Consider the following 25782-nt stretch of genomic DNA (forward strand, 5'->3'; position numbering starts at 1 on the left):
TTTTTTGCGGTACATGGGCCTCTCACTGTTGTGTTGTGGCCTCTCCGGTTGCGGAGCACAGGCTCCAGATGCGCAGGCTCAACGGCCATGGCTCATGGGCCCAACCGCTCCGCGGCATGTGGGATCTTCCCAGATCGGGGCACGAACCCGTGTCCCCTGCATCGGCAGGCGGACTCTCAACCACTGCACCACCAGGAAAGCCCCCAAATATATGAAGAACTCTTACAAGTCAATAGCAAAAAAACAATCTGATGAAAAAAAAAAATGGGCAGAAGAACTGAGTGGACATTTTCTTCCAAAGGAAAATGGCCAAGAGGTACATGAAAAGATGCTCCACAACCCTAATCATGAGGGAAATGCAAATTAAAACCACAATGAGATATTGCCTCACACCCGTTTTCATTGGCTATCATCAAAAAGATAAAATAATAACAAGTGTGTGCAAAGATGTGGAGAAAAGGGAACCCTTGTGCACTGCTGGTGGGAATGTAAATTGGTGCAGCCACTATGGAAAATAGTATGAAGGGTCCTCAAAAAGTTAAAAATAGAACTACAATATGATCCCACAATCCCAATTCTGGGTATTTATCCAAAGAAAATGAAACCACTGACTTGAAAAGATATATGCACCTCCATGTTTACTGCATCATTATTCATAATAGCCCAGATATGGAAACAACTTAAGTGCCCACTGATGAATGAATGGATAAAGAAAATGTGGTATACATATATACAATGAAATATCATTCAGCCATGAGAAACAGGAAATCCTGTCATTAGCTACAATATGGATGGCCCCTAAGGATATTACGCTAAGTGAAATAAGTCAGACAAAGATAAATACTGTATATCTCACTCATATGTGGAATCTTCACAAAAAAAAAAAAAAAAAAGCAAACAAAACTCTAGTTCATAGATACAGAGAACAGATTAGATTGGTGGGGTTGCCAGAGGCGGGGAGTATGGGGTGGGCAAAATGGGTGAACGGAGTCAGAGGTACAAATTTCCAGTTATAAAGTAAATAAGTGATGGGAATGTCATGTACAGCACGGTGACTACAGTTAATAATACTGTATTGCATATTTGAAAGTTGCTAAGAAAAAAACTGTCAGCTACATATGGGAAGGGGTGTTAACCAGACTTACTGTGGTGATCATTTCACAATATACATAATGTTGAACCATTATGCTGTACACCTGAAATTAACATAATGTTGTGTCAATTATACCTCAATTTAAAAAAACTTTAAATGTATTAAAAAGCTCATCTACATCTTAGCTTTTCTTCTTTTTTTTCACTGGAGCATCCACCCTGCACTTGGACATCCAGGCCTTGCCTCTAGAAGCTGTCTGTCTTGTCGGGAGGACTCACCCTAAATTCCTCTAAGCACAAGTGAAGTAGTGAGCAAGAAAAATAACACACTAAGTCAATTAGGACAGGTGTTTTCCTTAAGAGTTGATCCAAAAATAACAGCCAGAGAAACATTTCTTTTATAGACTTATTCTCTGCCATAAACGTGTCTATCCAGATGAATTAACTAACTGGTATGAAGGGACTTCTACTTGGTAAAATAAATGCCTTTTTCACATAGAGATTTTGGGTTTTTACTATAAAAAGATACTGTGAAACAAGATGACATACATCAGAGAAACATTAGCTGATTTAAAAGAAAAGGCTTTTAGCAAAAGGTAAAGGTTTAGATAAAAGATTTAGATAAAACTGAGTTAAAATCTAGGCTGTACAGTTAATCATATATAATCATCAGGTTACTTAATCTCTCTGATACTTAATTTTGTTAATAATAAAAAACAGGAAATACACTGATAAATACATCTCGGTGTAATTAAGCTCAACAGAAAGCCTTGTACACAGCAAACACTCAAGAAATCGTACATAAATAGTCATAAAGAGTGGAAGTGCTTAAAAACAGATACGATTTATGATAGATACAAAATGATGAGGTACCTAGGCACATATATTACTAAATATATACAAGAACTTTGAGGTAAAAATTATGACTTTGTTGAAAAAGTTTAAGGAACATTCTAATAAATGGAAAAATATATTGTTTTCGTGGATGAGATAAACAATATGCTAATGACAGCAATTTCCCTCCAAAATTAATCCATAAGTTAATTCCACTTTAATCAAAATTTTTACAGGATTTGACAAACTGATGCTAAAATTCATTTGGCAAAGTAAAAAGACTTACACTACGCAGGGTGATTTTGATAAAGGAAAAGAAGACAGATTCATCCCACTATACATCAAGTCTTGTTACTGAGTTGTAAGTGCTCAAAGCTGTATGGTAAGGAACAAAACAGAAAGCCACTGAGATGCCTATAATCACGGAAACTTGACTCACTACAGAGGTGAGCTGTAAATCATGGGGGTGGGAAGATGGGTAATGAATTACTCAATAAAAGGTGCTAGGAGGAAAAAGATAAAATTAGATCCCTACCTAATAGAAACATGTGCACACACACACACACACACACACACACACACACACACATACACTCTCTCTCTCTCTCTCTCTCTCTCTCTCTCTCTCTTTCAAAATGGATTAATGATCTATACGAAAATCAAGACTCTCTAACTTCTGAAAGAAAATAAAAGAGAATACCTTTATAATACATGACTAGTGGAAGTGCTTTTAAACAAAACATAAGTAGCCCAAGCAATAAAGGGAAAAGTGATCAATCAGATCATATTAAAATGGTCTTATTAACTTCTGTTTGACGAGAGACACCATAGAAAATTAAACAGTTATGGACTACGGGTAGCTAGATAAAAAAGAATTGTCCATATCCTATAAAGAACTCCTATAAATCAATGAGAATAAAACACTCCCCTCCCGCTATTCGACAAAGACTGTACAGGCAGTTTGTAGAAGGGAAATCTGAAGCATAACAAACATAGGAAGTAGGCTCAGCCTCAGCAATTAGGGAAATACACATTAAAGCCACAAGAAGTCGCATGCCCCCCACGCCCCATCCAGTTGGCTAGCATTAGCAGGACTATGACAACAAACACAGGGTGAAAAGAAGGGAAGAGGAACTCTACTTTGTGGGTGGGACCAGGCTAGCAGAACCCCTTTGGAAAGCAGTTTGGCAACTCCTAGTAAAGTTAAAGATTCAACCCAACAGCTTCCTACTTTCTATTCTAGAGAAACATTCAAATAGAATCACATGAATATATGAACAAGAATATTCATGACAGCACTATTTGTGATACCAAAATTGGGGAAACAGCTGCTTATCAGCAGAAAAAAGGATAAATCAACTGTGCTTTATTCATGCCATGGGACATTATTCATTATTTATCTCAAAAATATAACTTGGAGTGAAAAAATGAAATTGCACAATGTTACCTTCCGTATGATACAAATCATTTAAATTTTAAAGTATAAAACAATTCTCTATATTATTCATGAATACATACATATGTAGAAAATCTATAAAACATTCATGAGAATAATATACATCCATTTCAGCTAGTATTTACCTCTGGGAAGGGAGGAGTAGGAGGAGAGACAGGAGAAGTGATAGAAGAGCGTTGCAGCTGGATTTGCACTTTTCTAAAAAAGAAAACCTGAAGCAACAGGCAAAATGTTAACCTCTGTTAACATCTAGATGATTGGGTGTATGGGTATCAGTTATATCATTTTCTGTACTTTTTGAGAGGTTTGAAATATTGCATGCTTTAGAAGTTTTAAATTACTATTTAAATGACTTCTGATTTAAAAACAATCACTAGTGCAAAACTCATCTGTCTAAATCAAAAGTAGTGGCTGGATTTCTTACATCTATGCATTACTTTGTAATGAAGGAACAATTAAAGATAAACATATATTTAAAACCAGTGTGCTGACTATAAATTAGCCTTGTACAATCCCGCTCTTTTCCCTGCCAACAGCTACATTCTTAAAACAACCAAAATGCAGTCTTTTTAAAAAGTGCCTCTTAGTCAAGCCAGTGGTTTTCAAATAATGGAATCTTTTTGTTCTAGAAAGGGAAAAAAATCCCTCAGAACCTAAAATAGACAAAGAGGTATTGTATTAATATTAACATGTTTTATGAGCTTAGGTTTGTAAATGTATATTTTTTAAGGTAATCAGCAAGAATAATGAGGTTTTTTTATTAACATAAAAATTTAATATCTGGCATTATGGATGATCATTACAATAATATAACAAGCTTCCACATTCAATTTGCTTTTGTGTTCTGTTATCTTATTCAATGTAGAGAAAATCTGGATACATTCACACAATGTGCTCATTTTCTGTTGTTACAAAACAAATTACCAAAACCTTAGAAGCTGAAACAAATGTATGATGTCACAGTTTCTATGGGGTCAGGAGGGTAGCACATTTTAACTGGGTCCTCTGCTCGGGGTCACACAGGGCTGAAATCAAGGTGTCAGATGGCTGCATCCTTATTTGGAACTCAGAGGCCACTTCCAAGTTCATTCCAGTTGCTACTTAATTTGTTTCCTGTGGTTGTTTGACTAAGATCCCACTTCCTCCCACTTCCTCCCATTTCCTCACCAGCTGTTGACCAGGGACCATGCTCAACTCCCAGAGGCTGCTCTCAGGTCCTTACCCTGTAGCCTTCTCCACAACCTGGCAATCTGCACCTTCTCAGGCCAACAGGAGAGCATCGCTTTAATGCTTCACCTTCTTTAAAGGGCCCATCTGATTGAGTCAGGCGTACAAGGCTAATCTCCCTTCTGATGAACCCAAAGCCAACCCAAAGTCAAGTGATCATGGACCTTAACTGTATCTGCAAATCCCTTTGACAAACTGTGATGTAATCACCTGAGTGACATCCCTTCAGATTCACAGGTCCAGACCACACTCAAGAGGAAGGATTTGTATGGGGCATGCAACAGTAGGGGATGGGAATCTTGGGCGCCACCTCAGAATTCTGCCTACCATACCCAGATATGTAGTTGTCAATGGTGACCTTTAAATCTCAGGAGTTTCTCCAGATGCTTGGAAAGGGAACAATAGGGCATTTTTTTCTTTCAGATCTGTATAACTAACATCTAACCTCAACTCTCATTCCTCATAATAAATACTGGAAGTCAGGCAAAAAAGCACGCCAAACTTACATAAAGGAATAAAATTGGGTCTCCCCCTGTTACTGGACACCTGACATGCAGCCAAGCCGAGAAGCCTGAACTAGCCCTGACTGTACATGAACCAGGCACTCAGGTGTGGCACAGGTAAACTTACTTAGGTGATTTTACTCGAGTGGGTAGATTCATGCCTGATTTAAAATAAAACACTCCAATCTTCCCAGTCAATGACACGTTTATAAGAAGTGTAAATGTATGCACAAGGATGAAGGAAATAAAATGCTTCATGTTGAGGTCCACCTAAAGTCAACTTAACCCAACAGCTTAAGTTAATAATAATAAGGTTATTACTACAGTTTACGTTAATTTTTTATTCATGTTGAAACAGTTGAAAATAACCATTTAAAAGGCCAGATAAATCAAATACTTCTGCAATTCATGAACCATCCCTAAAATCCCCTGAAATGGAACGTTCTTCACAATAATATAGAAGATCTCAGTTTCAGTTCCAAAGATGACACTCATAGTTGTGTGACCGAAACTCCAAAACCTCCTAAGACCTCTGTGAGCCCTAGATGCTTAAATGCAATCACTCATGAAAGTGCCTGGCACCCAAGGGTTCATCAGTAAGCAGTGGCTGAATTAAGTCAGGACGACCCAGTTTGACTCTTCGTTCAACTTCTATTGATATTTTGTAAGGAAATGGTTAAGGAATTACACAGAGACTCAGTTTAAGGAATGGACACTTTAGTGTTGTTTAAAGAAAAGAGAGAGAGAGAAAGAGGAAGAAATTAAAAAAGCAAACAATCTAAAAATCAAAACAAAAAGAACTGACTTAAAAACTGAGTTCAATACTTCTCAGCCATTAAGTTTGACGAATAAATAGGAAATATGACTCACTGAGGGATGACCGTGGGCTAAGCGCCTGGCAAAGTGTTTTGTCAGCATTATCCAATTTAATCTTCATTACATAGTGAAGTAGGCAGAGTACACTAACATGTTAAGATGCCCGCTATAGGGCTTCCCTGGTGGCGCAGTGGTTGACAATCCGCCTGTCAATGCAGGGGACACGGGTTCGTGCCCCAGTCCGGGAAGATCCCACATGCCGCAAAGCGGCTGGGTCCGTGAGCCACGGCCGCTGAGCCTACGCGTCCGGAGCCTGTGCTCCCCAGCGGGAGAGGCCACAGCAGTGAGAGGCCCACGTACCACCCAAAACAAACAACAACAACAAAAAAAAAAAAGTAAAAAAAAAAAAGATGCCCGCTATATATTAAGTTAAAATGCAAGTTATGAAAGAATGTGTATGCTATGATCACATTTTACAAAACAAATGCACACTCAAACTCAAATTTTGAAGTGTATATACTAAAATGTCAGTGGTTTTCTCTGAGCACTAGGATTCTGATAATTAAAACAATTTTTACTCTTCTTTTTACTTCTAATATGTCTCCAATGTGCTTATCTGTTTATGTAAATTTTTTAATGAAACTTGAGATTTCACATCTGTTTGCTTAGGAGTAGCAGATACTGAAAAAAGGAAAGTTTTATGTAAGTTGCATTATATTAGTAAAGTGGCACCTCACTATTTTTTTATACCTAAAAATCTAAACCTAACTACAGTGCTTGCAAGTCTAAAGTTTCAAGAGAGAGGGCATCTGAACATAGAGGAGAGAAAGAAAAGTAGATGAACAGAGACTAGGAAGAGAAATATTTAAAAAGATGGCTAATAACCTAAAAAAGGAGATGGTAGTGAGGAAAGATGGAGTGAAAGAAAAATAAAGTTACAGACTAACAGAAAGGAAAGAAGGAAGGAAGGAAGGGGTCAGCAGGAAGAAAAAGGGTCAGATGAGAATTAAAAACAAACAATAGGGAGCAGACTAACAATGAGAAAAGAGAAGAAATACATTTAAAAAATAAGAATAGAGGAGGAACCATCCCTTCCTATTCATCTCTAAATGAAATGGAAAAGCTTAGATAAGATCACAATGAATCACTTTTAAAGTTATTTTTTAGTTTTTTGTATTTTTACCCTGTAAGAGTGAGAAGTGATTGAAGAAGGTACTTGATAACCAAGGTTAACCCGCCCTGCACCAGCTCTAGAGACTTGATAGGACTGCAATTAACAAACCAGGTACCTTTCAGCTTTCTCTTTAGTCACAGTACCAAGCACAAGACTGTCTTTGATAAGTGAAGAGCAGTTACTGGTTTACAGGTGGAGTTGATGGTAACAAAGCACTTATTTTTTAACTTTAATCTTCAGACACGGCAAAGGAAGTAAACCCATTTCCCCAAGAATTATACTCAAAAGAAGGTGGAAATATCAAGGTGCCTAATTCCCTCTAAATTCCTCTGAACACTTGTTCAATTTACCCAGCTTCCCCTCTCCACCCTTTAGAAAAAGAAGCAATAAATTGTTCCTCCTCCTGTATCTTTTATCAATGTGGAAAATCACCTCATTGCTGCTCTATGTTTTAATGCTGTAAACTTCCTTCTACATTTCTTACTTTAACTACCTTTTCTTCTTCCTCTTAGCTTAAAAAGTTGAAATCTAGCAAAAGTAAAAGATAAATTTAATCTTTGGATAACTTCTGGAAAATAGTAACTCTATATGACAGCTTTTTCCTGAAAAAGGTAACGGGATATGGCATATGGTGGTTTAATTTAAAAGCCCCAAAGTTGTTTGCCACACTTTCCATAGAGAGGAGGAGCCCATGTCTTCTCCCCTTGAATCTGGGGAGGGTTATGACTAATTTCAGCAATAGAGTACAGCAGAAGATTCTACAGAACTTCCAAGACTAGGTCATAAAGAGGCATACAGCTTCTGCTTGGTTCTCCTGGAATATTGGCTCTCAGGAAATGCCCTCTCAGGGAGCTTCTAGGAACATTGCCACCATGCTGTGAGGAAGCCCAAGCCACATGGAAAGACCACAGGTAGGCAGTCCAGTGTACAGTCCCAACTGAGCTCTGCCTTTGCGTCATCCCAGCCCAGGAGCCAGACATGTAAGTGAAGAAGCTTCCAAATGATTCCAGCCCCCAGGTATTTGTGCCTTCCCAGATGAGACTCCAGACACCATCAGAGACAAGCCATCATCCTTGCTTTGCCATGTCCAAATGCCTCACCCAGAGCATCAGTAAGTATCATCTCCACTAACAATGGGTTTTGCTTCAGGTTACTAAATATGGGGTATTTTTAATGCAAAAATGAATGGAACTATGGAGATAAAAAGAAATGATCATGCAATAGTTATTACTGTAACTTAACTCTGATCACAGTGGAAAGTGTGTGGGCATCCTAGAGCCCCAAATGTCACAGAGTGCCATATCCAGAAACCAGCTGCAGGCATAGTACCTTTCTTGGGTTGAGACAAGATCTCCTTCCTCTGCCCTCTCCCCAGTCTTTCTACCAAATTTTGTATCTTTCTTTTATTTCTCTTCTTCCTTTTGTTCATGCCTATCCCTCAAGTCTGCCCTTGAGTCACTGATTTACTGATGTAGTGGGTATTCATTTTTTCATTAAATAAATATTTTTTTGCACATTGTTCTAGATACTGGGTTAGTAAAGTGAGGATATCTAACTTTGCGACACTGTACAGCAAAGAAGGTAATGAAATGTTTTTCACACTATGGATCACAATCAGTGATAGTCATGAAGTCATCCTGATGGATCCTAGCAAACATTTAAAAAACATAAAACAAAATAGAAAATAATAGACTAAAAATAACAACAACAATGAAAACGCATTTCGGTGACTATTGTTTCATGGCTATTTTGTTACCTCTGGCACAAGGTATATATTCTGTCTTCAGCTTAAAACTTTGAGAAACATAGTCCAACAGCTATTCAAAAATAAACCTCATTCCTAGAGTATAAAAAACATGAATGGGATTGTACTTAGGAAATTTGCAATCATGTTTCTGGCTTTGGGACACAATGTAACAGTCGCAGGGCCATTCTCAGAACTAATCTCCTCTACTGATAATGGGTTTTTGCTTTTTACTGTTGTTTGTCTTCTTTACAAGGGGTGTTCTGGTGTTTCTAGGATCATTGCTGGTAAACAAGTGCCTGCCCTTGCAGGAAACCCATGTGTCATTCATCCTGTATCTGAGCATTACACAGTTAAATGTTTCAGTACTTAAGTCAATCTATTCATTTGTTTAATAGCTGAACTGGAGAACATGGAATTATCATGACCTCTGGCATTTATCTTTGCCTGCAATTCTAGAAGCAGTAGTATCTTACCAAACACAAGCTAGGGAGCCTAAGCAAAAAAAGTTAGCCGCCTGTGCAATCATCTTGTTATAGCCTCTATCCAACAGTCGGTGGTAAACATTAAATAACAAGACATAAAACCCACTGACATCTGAGTAATGCTGGTGGCAGTCAGTACCCTCCTCTCCCCTGCTCCCTCTCATTTATATTACTCAACTTGGACTGTCTTTTTTTTTTTACTTCATCCTGAAATAAGTATATACTCTTCCAAGTCCTCTCTAGAGGAAAAGCACTAGATGATTTTAAATGATAGCTCCCATCCAATTCCCAAACTCTTAATTAGAAAACTCTAAAAACACCCCAAAAATGTTTTTAGAGACTTCAGTAAGTTTAATGCCAATTTAGTTTGAGTCATTAAGAGCAAAGGTACCAGGAGAGAGGTGGGGCGACATTCCCAGAAAAGAAAACAGCTGGCTGAAGCCTAATGGCAGGGCTGGATAGCTCCTGAGGAAAGTTAGGACACCCTGATGCATGTATGCACGTGTACCAGTGTGTGAGTATACTTCAATTTTCACAGGTTGGGCTTGATGAATTGAGAAAGGGCTGAGGGAACCCAAGAGTAGTACATATCATTCTATCCCAAACAACGTCCCAGGAATCAAAAACCCAAGTATGTCATGTGGCTATCATCCTGCCCTTAGCTCAACTGCAGCCTTTCGTCTTTGGTGACTGAATTGGGAAAAATCCAATATGTTCTTAAAGTAAATATGAATAATATTAATAATCTTTTGGTTCCTGGCTTGGAGAAACTCAAAATGTAAGATCTGGGGGATGATAATAAAACTTTCTTGGTTCACATGTGGCATGTTGCTATAGACTAAATGTTTGTGTCCACCCAAAAGCCATTTGTTATCCTAATGCCCAGTGTGATGGTATTATGAGGTGTGGCCTTTGGGAGATGATTAGATGATGGGAGGGGAGCCCTCATGAATGGGATTAGTGCCCTTACGAAAGCTGCCTCTCCCTTTCTGCCTTATGAGGTCACAGCGACAAACGGCCATCTATGAACCAGGAAGCAGCCCCTCACCAAGCACTGAATCTGCCAGCGCCTTCATCTTGAACTACCGGCCTCCAAAACTGTTGTTTGTAAGACACTCAGTCTATGGTATTTTTGTTAGCCAAGCTGAAAGGACTAAGACACAGCAAACACGATATGACAAATTCCAAAGTGCTTTTCCTGTTGCTCAAGATTCTTGCTACAACCTCTGTTCTTAGTGACTGGCTTTCACCGTGTGTACATATAATTCCAACTGCAAACACTTGCATTTAATTGTTCCTTGGTTATTGGAAAATGTGTCACCATAGTGGAGTGTGACTATCCTAAGTCTCTCCTTCATTTAATGAAAAAGAGTATGTGGAGTGGGGAGAAAATGCTGACAAGGTTTCGAAGTCACTGCCCATGTTTTCCTTCACGGAAACTCTAAAGCATGTATTTAAGCCTAGGAATCTCTCTACTCATCCGTGATCACGGCTTCCACAGAGCCAACTGCCGGAAATAAAGAACCGAAGATGGATGAACTACAAGAATATCAACGGATGCCCCAGGGTGAAGTAAAGTAAAACTCACTTTCTCAGAATTGAACAACAAAAATCATAAAATTGGGGGTAAATTATCTGTCAAAACTACAGTTTGGTTCTTAGAAGTTGTTGTTTGCTATAATGAAAATAAAAATGATAATACTGACTTTGAAATATTACTCTTTGGTCGTCTGCCTAATGAATAATTCTTTGTATGAGGTACCAGAGGGTCTCTTATTTTTCCCTCCTCATAGCTATTGCTGTGGACTAGAGATAAATTCATACAGCTGACCAAATTCTCAGAAACAGGTCATTTATTCTAAAGAAGGAGTACTTAAATCCATGGGACTGGGTTTAAGTATCATCTTATGAAATCTGATGAATCTTTAAAAATTTTAGTCAACAGCCAGCACAGTATAAATATTATGTGTGTGTGTGTATGTGTGTACGTACTTATTTTGGAAAAGATAATTAATCAGTCCTGCGATACTAAAAGCCAACTTTTTAACACTGATTTAAGACTCTAAGAGGAGCATTAAGATTCATTTACTCACTCTATGATCCCTCCACTGTGAATAATCTGAAAGTTTATGTGCATATTCTGGTAATTGAATTAGCCAACATCATACATAATTTATTAAGCAACTAATTGTATCTTTTATCTTACAGAGAAAACTGCATCACATAAAATCCACAAACAATCTTCGAACACCTGAAGAATATGTTCAAGGAACTACGAGACACTGCAGGGGCCCCAGAGGGAGAACACGAAGTTTCTGCTTGTAAGTCACTTGCAAATCCAGGGAGGGGAAAATACAAATTAGCACACAAATAGTTAAGTACCACTTCAAGGCAACAATAAAGACACGCAGATCCTGCTTAGCTATCAAATGGACCTAAGAGACAATAAAAAGACAATAATTCCTGTAGCAGCAGAGAAGAAGGGAAGAGATTTAGAGCTGAAGGACTGAATGAAGACACTAATCTCCAACATCAGTATTAAGATTATTTCAGGCAAGTAGCTATGGTTTCTTCCAGCTCAGACAATTTAGGATTGGGAGGGAGAGGAGGGTCGGCTGTCCCGAAATGGCAGTCGTTTTAATGGCATTACTTCCTGGGTGTGTTTCTTGGTAAGACTCATCTCCCCCAGAAGCAAGGAGTCTGTCATTTCATCTCTTTATTCCCAGCATCTAATCTAGTGCCTGAAACAGAATGGGATGGAGGGAGGGAGGGTAGGCAGGACTGAATTCCAGGTGAGTAAAGCTACATGGGGGAGACAGAGCAAGGTTTATTTGAAGAACATTAAGGCAATTTGGCTAAAGCGGAGAGAACAAGAAAAAGATGGCAAAAAGAACATGTCGACTGGGGCTAGACTGTGACACACCCTGACGGCCAGGTTAAGAAGAAAGTTGGACCTCGTTCTCTCTCAGCAACAGTGGAAACCAAGCAGAATGATGTCCCCACTTCGGGCAGCGCACAGGACTTCTAGCTGATAAGAATTCACAACATGGGTTTTCTTCTGCAGACAAAAAATATTGCCTGCCATTTCAGTAAACAAAGAATGTTGCCTGCCATTCTGGTAAACAACAAATGTTGCTGCCATCAAGCCATCAGCCACAGCAGCGGCCCCCATCCTGTGCCCTGAGGGGAATTCAGGATGTAGAAAAACAGGATACCGACCCTAGATGGTTAAGATGCGTATCTAAGGAATAATTTCAGTGAGCCCAGACTCCTGAATCCTCCCAAATGTAGAAAGCACTAAAATCATTAACTTGAGATGCCTGGTTTTTTGTGATTAGCAGTAATCTTTTGATGTTTGACTAAATGTTTTGGTGTTTTTTATTTTTTGTTTTGCAAAAATTCCTCTGTATCCTGGCTCCTCCCTTCCCTCTTTGGAACAGTTCCTCACAGCTACCTGAGAGGCTGTCTCCTGGGCTATAGTCCTCAGTAAAGTCCCTGAATAAAACATAACTGGCCACTTTTAGGTCGTGCATTTTTCTTCAGCCGACATATCGCATGCAGGAATAAAGAGAAAGATCCAGAGGCTGCCCACATTTCTAATGGGTAATGTTCAAATGGGGCACTAGTACCACCTGGACTTGTTAAAAATGTTTGAAGTGCAGCCTTGATCTAGTGGATCTGCATGTCTAGATTTGAGGCTGTGATCTCCATTTGCATCTGAGAGCTTCTGGTTTGCAACTTGAAAATACCCTGAATAGAAATGACACAGCTTTACTATCTAAAAAATAAAGTACTGGGGCTTCCCTGGGGGCGCAGTGGTTGAGAGTCCGCCTGCCGATGCAGGGGACACGGGTTCGTGCCCCGGTCCGGGAAGATCCCACATGCTGCGGAGTGGCTAGGCCCGTGAGCCGTGGCCGCTGAGCCTGCGCGTCCGGAGCCTGTGCTCCGCTACGGGAGAGGCCACAACAGTGAGAGGCCCGCGTACCGGAAAAAAAAATAATAATAATAATAAATAAAAAAAATTAAGTACTGTACAACTTTGTAAATATGCTAGAAGCCATTGCATTGTACACTTGAAATGGTAGTTTTTATGGTGTATGAATTATATCTCAATTAAGATGTTAAAAGCTTAGCACAGCGCTTGGCACATATGGGAAGTCAGTACAAGTTTCTTTTCTTGAATACATGCATGCATGGCTCTTTTCCTCCTGGCATGTTTTGACAGCCCTGGATTATGAGCTGGCAGATCCAAGACAAGCAGCCTGTCTAGAAGAGTGTAGTGCTTTCTAAAGGCTGGTGACAGGCATACAAGCAGCCAGCAGGGCAAGGAGCATCCATACCAGAAGTCAGGTTCAGTTATAAATCAAAAAAGAAAGAATTCAGCAGCGAGGCACATGTGAATGTGGAGTCTTTAACAAAGGGAGAGCAGGCAGCAGGGTATGAGAAAGGCAAGAGATGGGGCAACAGGGCAGCAAGAGAGAAATGCTGGGAGCCAGGAACCCCAGAAGAGCTGAAGAGTCAGCGCAAGGTGAAAAGTGGGACCGTCTTTCTTTGACCATTTCTGCCTGCTGAGAGCCAGTCCTGGAGGCACTGGCCCAGATCAGCAGGTGGCAACCCACGCTCATCACACCTGGCTGAGGGATAACCGGCTGAGGCAGCCACAGTGGCTTCTGTTGAACAAATCCGGAATCTTTTACCACAAGCAGCAGCAGAAAAAGGAATGTCGCATAGGATGTGTGGCTAGGTTAGAAAATTTACAATGTTCCTGGGCTCTGGTTTGCTCAAATTAAAATGCCTGTCCCAGTGAAGGTTCTTTGATCAAGAGTAACGGAGGGCTTCCTGGTGGCGCAGTGGTTGAGAATCTGCCTGCCAATGCAGGGGACATGGGTTCGAGCCCTGGTCTGGGAAGATCCCACATGCCCGCGGAGCAACTAGGCCCGTGAGCCACAACTACTGAGCCTCTGCGTCTGGAGCTTGTGCTCCGCAACAAGAGAGGGCACGACAGTGAGAGGACCGCGCACCGCGATGAAGAGGGGCCGCCGCTCGCCGCAACTAGAAGAAAGCCCACGCACAGAAACGAAGACCCAACACAGCCAAAAATAAATAAATAATTAATTAGAGGAAAAAAAAAAAGAGTAACAGAGACCCAAGCACAGTGGTTTCAGGGGAAGGACTGTAAAGCCACAGGATATCCTCTCACAGGGATGCAAAGACAGGAAACAGAAAGCAGAGAGGAAATCAGGACTGGAAGCCGCTCCCTCTGCCCATCCTCTGACTCCCTCACAGGCCTTCATCCCCACTTATCTCAATCCTTTCTGCAGACTGGTGTTACTCTGTGTACTTATGGCCGGGGCTGCAAAGCCCCACATTCAGCTTGTAGGAAGATGCATCTGCCCTGACACCACGGCAGCTTTGACTCCATCTCACCTTCCCGTTCTAGCAAACATCATCACCCAACTCACCTCTCAATTTCAGATTCCCAGAAGAGAAGCACGGTGCAGGGGGCCAGGGGGACTCAGCTAGGGTAAGGTGTCAACTTCTGGTCCCCTTAGCTGTTGGGGGCAATAGAGAAGGGACACATGGCACCAGGCCATAGGCTGCCCCTCCTAGGAGCCAGTGGACCGGCAGCTCTCCAGGAAAAGACATGCCTCAGTTGGCTTTGTATTTTGTTTGGTGCTGGTGCTGGTGGTACTGGTGTGTCTATTACCTTCTTCAGGGAAGAACACATTCCAAACACGAGGCTTCCTTAAACTACTTAACATACAGCACTTGCATTTATTCTCCCTAGTTAATCCCCCACCTCGTAAATATTTTCAGTGACTTTCAAACATTTTTGACCCCAGGGTAAAAAATAAGACTAAACATGTATTACATATGAATGCACATGAAACAAATATTTCACAAAGCAACACATGTAACACACTCTGTTTTCTATCCTGTTACAGTCCATTTTTTAATGCTCCTTCAACCTATTAAACTGATTTACCACCCACTAAGAAGTGATGACCAACGGTTTGAAAAGCCCTACTATTACCTCTATTGTCCTGTAATTTTATCATTCAAAGACAATTTTACACTTTTCGCATTATACTCATATAGAAGAAAATTCCCCAATCCTTTCCCAATAATACCCCAAACCCCACAATATTTTAGCCACTTTTTAAAAGATGAAGCAAGTGCACCAGAGATGTCTAGTGCACTGAACTGTTTTCATTACAGTGTCCTTGAGGCAGTCACATGACACCCCTGTGCTCAATTTGTTTAGTGACCAATAAGGACTCACGCCCTTGGGTTAACCAACCCAGCTGAGAAGCACCAACCATTGTCTCTGTGCAAAGCCAACCTTCCCACACAGGGATGGAACCAGCTCCCTTGGGCTCACCAGCCTCGTTCCAAATGGAAAAGAAACTCTGCTGGTAATGTGTGTATCTCTGGGGAATTTTGAAGGCAAATTACTTTGCTCAGCAACGCTGATGCAATTGGGTTATTGGGTCACGGGTATAAATAGGATCAAATGCTTTTTGGAGAACCAAGAGGTAGTAGAATGAGGACTGTCAGTAGAGGAAACCAGGGAGGTAAAATAGAGGATGGAAAGATGGATTTCCACCTCCCGCACCAAGAACTGGTGTGTCTTCCGTCTGTGGTTACAGCATGATGAGAACTGCCGGGATTCCTGCCTGTCCCACGGCACGGCCCGAGAGCACAGGACACTGGCTCTGGAGCCAGACTTCCTGTGTCAATCCCTGCTCTGTTGCTTACACCCCTGAGCCCCAGTTGTGCCCTCCAGAGAATGGAGCAGGTAACAATAAAACCTGGTTCACAGGCTTCCTGTGAAGACTCAAGTACAACAAAGAGCCCATGTGAAGCGAAGCGTTTAGCTCAGCGCCTGCCACATAGCAAGCATCCAACAAATGTTCAGGACAGTTGTTACCATCCCGCCGACTAATGCCCCAGCTGACCTGTGAAGGTGCCTAAAACTCAGAAACAGAGTTCTGTCTTTGAATGAATACTTTTCCTGTTAGTTTCTCAAAGTTCAGTTCAGACATGGTTAGCCCACTCCAGGACCCTTCTGGATCCCTCTTCTCTTCTATAATCGTTTGGTTCCTGCCTCTTCTTCCTCAAAACCTGTGCCCGCTTCAAGGTATTCTTCCCCAACTAGACCCTGAGATCCATGGATGCAGAGAATGAAAGGGATTCATCTCACTGAGCTCTTTGTAGAGCCCAGTGCTTGAAGTGTGACAGGTGAACTGAATTCCACACTATGATTGAGTAGTCTCCTGACCCGGGATGGACATACAAGTCCCAGGGATACACAAGCCCTGTCTGCCCAGGGATTCGGGGAAGCTCAAGGCCTGTCTGAGAACACAGAGCACCTAGGAAGTGGGAATGGCATTAAAAAGGGGTGCCCTTCAAATGACCCCACTTCTTTCCCCGAAAGTTCCTGGGGCCAGCTTTGCAGAGAGGACCTGGATGAGAAATGGATATCTCTATTCTTACAAAATAAAAACTTATAGAAATAAGATACTGCCATGGTATATCACTGTACTTCACACATTCTGAAGTAGGTCTTAGCACAGGGGACCAAAATACCGTCCTGAAATCATGAGAAAACTTCAATTGTCCACAAGTACACGATCTCGTAAAGGTGCCCTCTACCATGCCCCATGCTTTCTGGGGACCTACCTGTCTGCACGCTTAGGGTTAAGGATGACAAGGCAATTTTCCTGTTTGCCTAAAAAATATGGTATTAATGCAATAATACTACCTTAGACAATTATACAGTCCAGACCAAAGGCAAATGAAAATGTGTTTTGCTAATCCCCAGTGAGTGGAAGATTATCTGTTACAACTTCCTCCAAGCCATCCTCTTAAGGAATAAAAAGGTCACAGACTAAAGCTGGTAAGCAATGCTCACAGGCTGTAACTTCCTATATTTATTGTCCTGAGGCAATTACCATTAGGATCACTGGCCTGGTGTCAGCAAAAAAAAAAAGGAGCATCATAAACAAACCAGGGCCCAGGTAGTGGGGGCAGAGGGTTTCCAGGAGGTGGCATAGACAGCTTTGGAGGCAGACCCAGCCGGGTCCAAGCCTCAGCTCAACCACTGCCCATCTGTACGACCTAAACGGGTTGTTGCAAAATCTCTCTCTGTCTCACTTTCCTCATTGTAAAATGGAGATAATAATAACCTGCCTTGTCAGACTGGAATGAAGATAATGGACTAAAATGCTTAGCCCTCTCTCTATATAAAATTCTTTTTTGGAAGACAAATCCCACTGGAATACTTAAAGTAAACAAATGGGACTACATCAAATTAAAAAGCTTCTGCAGGGAGGGAGACGCAAGAGGGAAGAGATATGGGAACATATGTATATGTATAACTGATTCACTTTGTTATGAAGCAGAAACGAACACACCATTGTAAAGCAATTATACCCCAATAAAGATGTTAAAAAAATAAATAAATAAAAAGCTTCTGCACAGCAAAGGAAACCATCGACAAAATGAAAAGGCAATATGTGGAAAAGAGAGAAATATCTGCAAATCATGTATCTGATAAGGGGTCAACATCCAAAATACGTAACAAACTCACACAACTCAATAGAAAGAAAAGAAAAAAAGCCCAATTTTAAAAATGGGCAGAGAAAGTGCATAGACATTTTTCCAAAGAAGACATACAAATAGCCAACACGTATATGACTAATCAACATCACTAATCATCAGGGAAATGCAAATTAAAACCATAATGAGAAATCACCTCACACCTGTTAGAATGGTTATTATCAAAAACAAAAAAAGAGAGAGAGAAGTGCTGGTAAGGATGTGAAGAAAAGAGAGCCCTCATACACTGTCGGTGGGAATATAAATTGGTATAGGCACTATGGAGAACAGCATGAAGGTTCCTCAAAAAATCAAAAATGGAACTACAATAAGGATCCAACCGTCCCACTTCTGGGTATATATCCAAAGGAAATGAAAACAGGTTATCGAAGAGGTATCTGTATTCCCATATCCACTGCAGCATTATTCACAACTGCCAAGATATGGAAACAACCTAAGTGATGTCAACGTATGAAGGGATAAAGAAGATGTGGTAGATATATACAATAGAATATTATTCAGCCATGAGAAGGAAGGAAATCCTGCCATTTGCAACAACATGGATGAACCGTGAGGGCACCATGCTAAGGGAAACAAGTCAGACAGAGAAAGACAAATACTGCATGGAATCACTTATCCGTGGAATCTTAAAAGAAAGTCAAACTCATTGAAACAGAGAGTAGCAAAAATGGTTGCCAGGGGCTGAAGGGTTGGGGGAAATAGAAAGAAGTAAGTAAAAGGGTACAACATTTCAGGTTATAAAATGACTAGGTCTCAGGATCTAATGTAAAATATGGTGACTTAGTTGATAGCACGGTATTGTATAATTGAAATTTGCTACGAAAGTAGAATTTAAATGTTTTCACCAAATAAATAAATAGCGATGATGGATATGTTAATTAACAGGATGGGAATCCTTTCACAATGTATATGTATATCAAATGACCATGACACATGCTTAAATGTCTTACAATTTTGTTTGTCAATTACACCTCCGTAAAGCTGAAAAATACACAATTCACTTTTTATTTTGTATTTTCTCTCTCTGTGTCTGAGACATCACCCTGAAATATGAAAGTTTCTGGGGCAGAATTTGAACTTGTAAATAGCTGAATCTTAACTTTCTCTAAGGCATTTGCATGCTATGCTTCTGCTGAACACTGCTCAACAATGTGACATTTTTACCCCCTGTGATGAAAAACAGAAGTTAATGGCCCAATAAGCAAATGAAGACAATTTCAGAAAATGGGCTTGAATAACATGAGAAAAGCAGGGGAGGTGCCTTCCTGAGGATCTTAGTAGAGAATCACAAGCATCTATCAGTTACAGAATATGTTAGCTTGTCCAGCCAGGGCTGGAGAATTTTTCTTCTTTAAAATTACAGGTGATATTTTACCTGTGTCAGAGGAAGGGAGACCACCTCACATACAAGGGAAAGTCATTAACTAAGAACATGCACAAGTTTCGAAAATTAGTCACCGGTTACCACGGTAACACAAATATCACCTAACAACTCACTGGGCTGTAAGTAACCAAGATGATGCTAAATACATTACTTAAAAAAAGGTGGGGGGGAATGGGCTCTATTTTTAAGAATACTTGCAAAGAACTAGATGGACCTAACCACAGACTGAAGGCAGCCCAGGTTTGCCCCTGTGGACCCAGAATTCAAGATCCATCTCCTGCCCTTTGTGTGTCACGTTCTGTGTCACATGCATACACTGTGCTCAGTGACAGCTGTAGGAAGAAGAGTGATGACATTTTACTTACAAACAAAGAGCTGCAATTGGGAAAATGAGCCTCCTCATTCCCTAAACTTTTAGTAAGGAAGAATCCTCACTACTGGCCAATGAAGAGAGACAGATTGATGACAGATTTAGGTGGCAGTCCCTTTAAATTCAACATTCAGGATTTCCTCAGGCCAAACAAGATCTCTCAGAAAATAACTAGGATGCCCAATAAAATAAGAATTTTCCCATTGTTCTGAGTAGTTTGAATTTTCTGATATTAATGTTAATATCAGAAAATTAGATATTAATGTTAGATATTAATGTTAATTAGAGTAAAAGCATAAATAGTATGTGAATTTTTAAATTATTCTACGAATTGGCCGCACACAAACAAACACCCTCCTAAATGAAACTCAGCACTTGACCTCTGTTCATAGTGCACAGTGCCTGGGACACTCGGGTCCCATCTCTTCAGAAAAGTGGCCCCAGAGCAGTGTTCCTCCAAGTGGTCCCTGGGTACCTGCATCAGAATTCCACAGAGGGCTCTTAAACTGCAAAATCCTAGGCCATACCCAAGGTTTGCTCATTCTGAGTCTCTGGGGTTGCGATCTGAAAAACCTACATTTTTAAATGATTCTCCCTGTGATGCTTATGTTCTCTAGTCTGAGAATTCCATCCTTAGTAAAATCACCAATACACTGAGGTCTCCTGAGAATGATGACAGAAGACAGGACAGCCACCAGGGGACACAAGCCAATACAGTTAATCAAAGGCAGAGTTAACTGTGACTCAACGGCTTTTGGGGCACAGCCTAGGGTAAAAAACTAGCACAATATACTAGTATTATATACAGGTGTGTGTGTGACGTAAGTTTCTCAGAAACAACACAGGTGATGTACTGTGACCTATTCTACTCTATTATATTCCAATTTTCAATGCTATGAACACCCACTAAATTGATTTCACTACCCATTAAATGGTGATGTTTGAAAAACACTATTATAACTTCTGTTGTCCTATAATTTTATCACTTAATAATTTTTAAACTTTTTCATATTATATCCTAAATAGTAGACAGCCATCCAATCTCCAATAATATCCCCAAAGTCACAATATTTTAGTTACCTTTAAAAGGTGAACCAAGGTAAATGAGACAGTCTTCTGTTTAAGGGTATCAACAACAATACATTCAACTGCTAACATTTAACTTTTATTTATTTATATCCTCTTTATCTCACCGAGAATAGCATGCAGATTATATAAATATAAAAGGAATGAAAAATCTGAAGAAAACGAAGCAAGGGGGAAGAAAAGACAGAAAACTGTTTGCGGAATGAATCAAAGCAACAAGTAAAAGGAATAAATACAACACAGGCCAGGAAATCTAGTCCACTTGTTAACTCTCAGCTTTCTGGCAATCAGTGTGCAGAAGAAAACATGATCAGTTATGAAAATTCCAGGGACCATCTGGGAAGAATAAAGCACTTTTTTCTGTGGTTTATGACCCCTGAGATACTGGCCAAGCCATCTGAGTTCTATGATTCAGTTTCTTATCTGTTAACCAAAGCCACTGTGGTTTCCATCACAGGTTAGTCTTGAGGACAAAATCAACAAACAGAGGTAATGTGCTTGGCCCAGTTCCTGGCACATAGTAGGTGCTGAATAAATGTTAGTTTTCCTTTCTCTTATCAGGGATCTAAGACATTAATTGTACTTGCTGCCAGAGCCACTGTAGTCTTCACAATTCCCTCCTTCTCCTCCAAGCTTCCTAAAGAGATAAAATCACCCAAGAAGAAAGCAGCGTTCCCAAGAACCACAGAACACTCAGTGCCTACACAATGCCACCTTCGAAATGGTTTCTTGTCATTCTTTCAATAACTTTAAGCAGGGCTTAGAGGTTATTCTGAAAAAAAAATTCTGAGAAAGAAAAGCTAGACTAAGTCATTAAGTATCAAATAAATGCTTTAACCAAGCAATAAGAAAGAGAGAGAATTAGTAAATTCACAGTTAGAAGGCAAATGCTGTTGCTAAAACAGGACGCAGAAACATATTTGGTCTTCACTCTTGAATGGGCTAAATATCCCCTTGTTAATACTAAAGTAGCAGTTGTTTGCTTTGCAGACTCTATTTTTGTGGATGGTAGAGATGCAAAATTTAGACCAGCATGTTTAGTCCTGAGTAGAGGAAACATCATTTGTGTTTTAATTTCCTTTAAATACAAGTGTCCCAGATTAAATAACGCAGTTGACCTACCTTTTCTGTGATATAGAAGTTTGAACTATCTGCATGCTGCAGTGCAAAGTATTCATGGTTGGCAAGGGACCACCTGAAAAATACAAGCATAAACGGATCAGAAAAAAACAAAAAAGGGTCATTTTCTTGTTTATAGTTTGATAGAGTTAGATGAAATAAACACCCTATGATTGGAATTGAGCCAGTACCCAAGTTACCCACAGTGCAGTTCCTAAAACAAAATGGCATTAGCCCCCCTTTCACGACCCTGAGACCAACCATTTCAGATGTGGGTCATCTAGGTGTTATTACAAGCCTATTGCTCACCTTTAGGTATTTTATCTTTTTTTTTTGTGGTACGCGGGCCTCTCACTGCTGTGGCCTCTCCCGTCACGGAGCAGAGGCTCTGGACGCCCAGGCCCAGCGGCCAAGGCTCATGGGCCCAGCCGCTCCGCGGCACGTGGGATCCTCCCAGATTGGGGCACGAACCCGTGTCCCCTGCATAGGCAGGCGGACTCTCAACCACTGCACCACCAGGGAAGCCCTAGGCATTTTATCTTCATGGCTTTGAGGGAAGGGTATTTAAATATAAAGTTCCATTCCTCCCTATTATGAAGGAGTGAGTGGAGCAGAGAGAGGGAAATAAGTGCAGTTAAAATTTTTGACAATGGTTACATTTCAATTGTCTCTGTGGTCTACAGTCCCCAAGCGGTATGCTTGCTGTAGCTTGGAACATTCCAATTAAGGATCCCAGGTCTTAAATAAATTCCAGGTAATACTCTATTCACACTTCTGCTTTAAAAATAAAAAACCTCATGCAACTTCCATATCAATGTGCTTTTCCTTTAGATTGTTAGAGCAACCCCAGAGAAGTAGGAAAGTCCACTATCATTGTGGAGTTCCACATGGCAGCACCACCACCCATTGACCTGTCTTTTAAATTATTTTATCTTCTATGGGGACCTGAGTGGCCCTCTCATTTTATACCAGATGAAGTGTGTACTTAACCTCAGGAACTTACACTGCTCCCCAGTGAGCAGGATGAATGAACTACAACTTTTCAAAATAAATAATATCAATTCCAGTGTCCACATATCAGCCCTTCTACACTTTCTATTTCTTGAGAAACAGTGATAATTTTTTTGGCTGAAAAGGCATGGAAATCTTACAGAGCAATTCTTGGTGTCTTTTGGCAGGTCAAATAGTGACTTAGTGAATAATATTTAATGATTGCTCAAGAATATTTTATTTGACTTTCAATTTGTGGACTGGAGCTCCCCGCATAAATCCTGAGTAACACTTACCCATCACAGACTTCCTTTATTATTGCAGACAGTGGTTTTTTCTGAAAAATAGAAAAAAAGGAAATACTTTGTGTCAGTTTCATTTCATCATTTTACATTAAAAAAAAAGAAGAAGAAGAGGCCTAATAAAGAGATATCTAAGTAAGAAGAATTTACATATGCTATTCTTGGTTGTGTCAGTGAGTGTGTTGTTTTTCTCAAGGTATTAATCGACCAGCCATCACCACCAACTGTATTAATGATTTATCACCCTTGTGGTCATTTTTTCTATACTTTAACATTGCTAATTGAAAAAAAACATATATCATATTTAACTTAGCCACACTAAAATCAGGATGAAACATAGCTTTGGTCAAAGATCTCACAGGCAATGACAATCCGCAAGGTCAAATGATAACCAGAATTCCTCAAGAGTAGTACATGAATCGGGCAACCAGCAGTTTCATTTTATGCAAACAAGCTTGGATGTGGGATATTTTTACGAGAACATGAGGTAAATGGAATATGAAGCATGGTGACACTGTTCCTACAAAGTGCAGAGAATTCTTCCCCCAACTGTGGCCCATGCAAATGCCAATCACGCAGCAGCTTGAGCAGGACACACTCAAGTAATGGGACCATGACACCATGTGCCATGGTGTCAACTGGCGGCTGACTACAGCTGTGCTTTTGGCCTAACAGCCACAGCTGTGCTCCGCCTGCCTCCAGATTGAAAGAATGTAGTGAAGAGACACACACAGCTCGCCCAGAGATGTCGAAACTCTTTCTGCTTTGGATGCAAACAGACCCTGGCTATCTCCTGGGATGGGCAGTAGTGTGTCAACCAAAGGAACACATTACAGACAAGAAACAAATGGGGAAGAGAAATCAAAGAAATACAACACATGGCCCTGGGTTTTCGGATACAACCACAGAAAAGCATCTAAACGTGTTTTCCTCCTGTCCCTCTGAGGGGCACTGGCCTATGGGGGAAGGAATTCTGAATCAAGCAGACGCAGTTCAAATCCTAGCTGTGTCAACCTCTCTGCAGTGAGACCTACAATTTCCTTAATTTGCTGAACCTCAACTAACTTACCTGTAAAATGGGCAGAGGACCTATCCACTCCTCAGGGCGGTTATAAGAATTTTAAATTAAATTAAATTAAATTAAATGAGAATTAAAACAAAGGGCAAAATATTCAAAGAAAGGGTTAGGGCTCTACTTCCTTACCCTCTCACATCACTAGAAGACCTTGATTTCCTCTTTGCATCCTTGCCCTTGGACCCAATGCTGCTAGGTCTGCCCTCTTCGTTAGTTCTGAGCGCTCTTCATAGTCCTTTCGAAGGGCCTCTAGGCCCTGATAAAAGCTCCAACACAGTCCTCAGTGTTCCTTCAATGCTCTCCCTCCCTCTGGAGCTCTAGGGTCTATGACTAAACCCACCACTATGTTTTCAAAAGAATGTCTGCCTACCCCTACAACTATAAATGCAGTGGGCAGAAAAGGGACCTAGAATCGTTGAGGGGTGGAAAGATGGTAAGTATTCCTGACATTCTGAGCTGGTCTCCTTTAGAATGAGATTGGAAATGGAGATTGGGCTCTACAGTGAGGTTACAGGTTACACAACTCCTAGACCTTTGCAAGAACTTGTCCATTGTTTATGGCTCTGGCTGTGAGTCAAGGGGCAAATGTGCTCTCACAACCAAAGGACAAAGGAGCTTTAGAAACAAAACTTTTCCCATAAGATGAGGATTTTGCACTTCCAGTTGCCAGTGGCCTCTCCAGGCTATCGGTATTTCATGAGGACCTAGTGGTCTCCTACCCTCCTAATCTTACTTCTTGTACCCTCAAAACCAAATATAAATAACAGGGCTGGATTTCAGACTTAAATTACATTGAAAGGACAGATCAGGTCAGGAAAGTATTGCTATTGATGTAGGAGAAAGCATTTAAATTACAGCTTTCAGAATTAGAATTCTTAGTCTAGGTAACTTAGAGGAATTTCTTGGATTTTAATTCAGGACTGATTCATAGATTCAGAATCAAATTTGAAAAGACAGAAGTCTATGGGCTTCTAGAACTGTCATATCTAGAACATTCTGAAGTTGGATATATGAAAGGAGTAAAGACTCTGGAAGAACAAAACTTAGAGATTTAATAGAGAAAGATTAAAGAAAAACTTTAAACCACAGAGGAAAAGGAACCATAGTTAACTGAACATAATGCCCTCATAATACAGCCCCACCAATTAAAATGAATGTTATGTAAGGACAGGGCTGGTCTCACGGCCCACTTCCTACACCTGTCCCCTCCATTCTTTATCTGTTCCAATGAAACGCTGGCTCCACCGCCCAAACCTAATTCCAATGACTCTTCACAATTCTCATCTCCCTTAATCCATCCACATTATTTGACAATATCATTACTACCTTCTTTTTGAAACACTCTTTCCAGAGATGCTATATTTCCTTCAGTCTCCTACAGTTATAATCAATAATCCTTCAATAAAAGTCAAGAGATCTTTCATCATTTCTCTTTTATCTCTGGCTTCCTAACTCCAAATTTCTGTTCCTGTCTCTTCTGTTTTTACTTAATTGGTCAGTTCC

The 25782-nt window shown here is 40.4% G+C and overlaps 1 protein-coding gene across 1 annotated transcript in view; it reads right to left on the minus strand.

The window, feature by feature from the left end:
- ELMO1 (engulfment and cell motility 1) overlaps positions 1–25782 on the minus strand; it is a 537648-nt gene that overhangs the window by 392880 nt on the left and 118986 nt on the right. Inside the window, exons 3-4 of the mRNA XM_024768877.1 lie at positions 23199–23239; positions 21916–21988 (exon numbers count right to left, since the gene is read on the minus strand). Of these exons, the coding sequence (XP_024624645.1) occupies positions 21916–21988; positions 23199–23239 (114 nt within the window). The remainder of the gene's footprint in view (positions 1–21915; positions 21989–23198; positions 23240–25782) is intronic.

The sequence above is a fragment of the Neophocaena asiaeorientalis genome, unplaced genomic scaffold (assembly GCF_003031525.2).
Source record: "Neophocaena asiaeorientalis asiaeorientalis breed wild unplaced genomic scaffold, Neophocaena_asiaeorientalis_V1.1 scaffold314, whole genome shotgun sequence".
NCBI classification, from domain to species: Eukaryota; Metazoa; Chordata; class Mammalia; order Artiodactyla; family Phocoenidae; genus Neophocaena; species Neophocaena asiaeorientalis.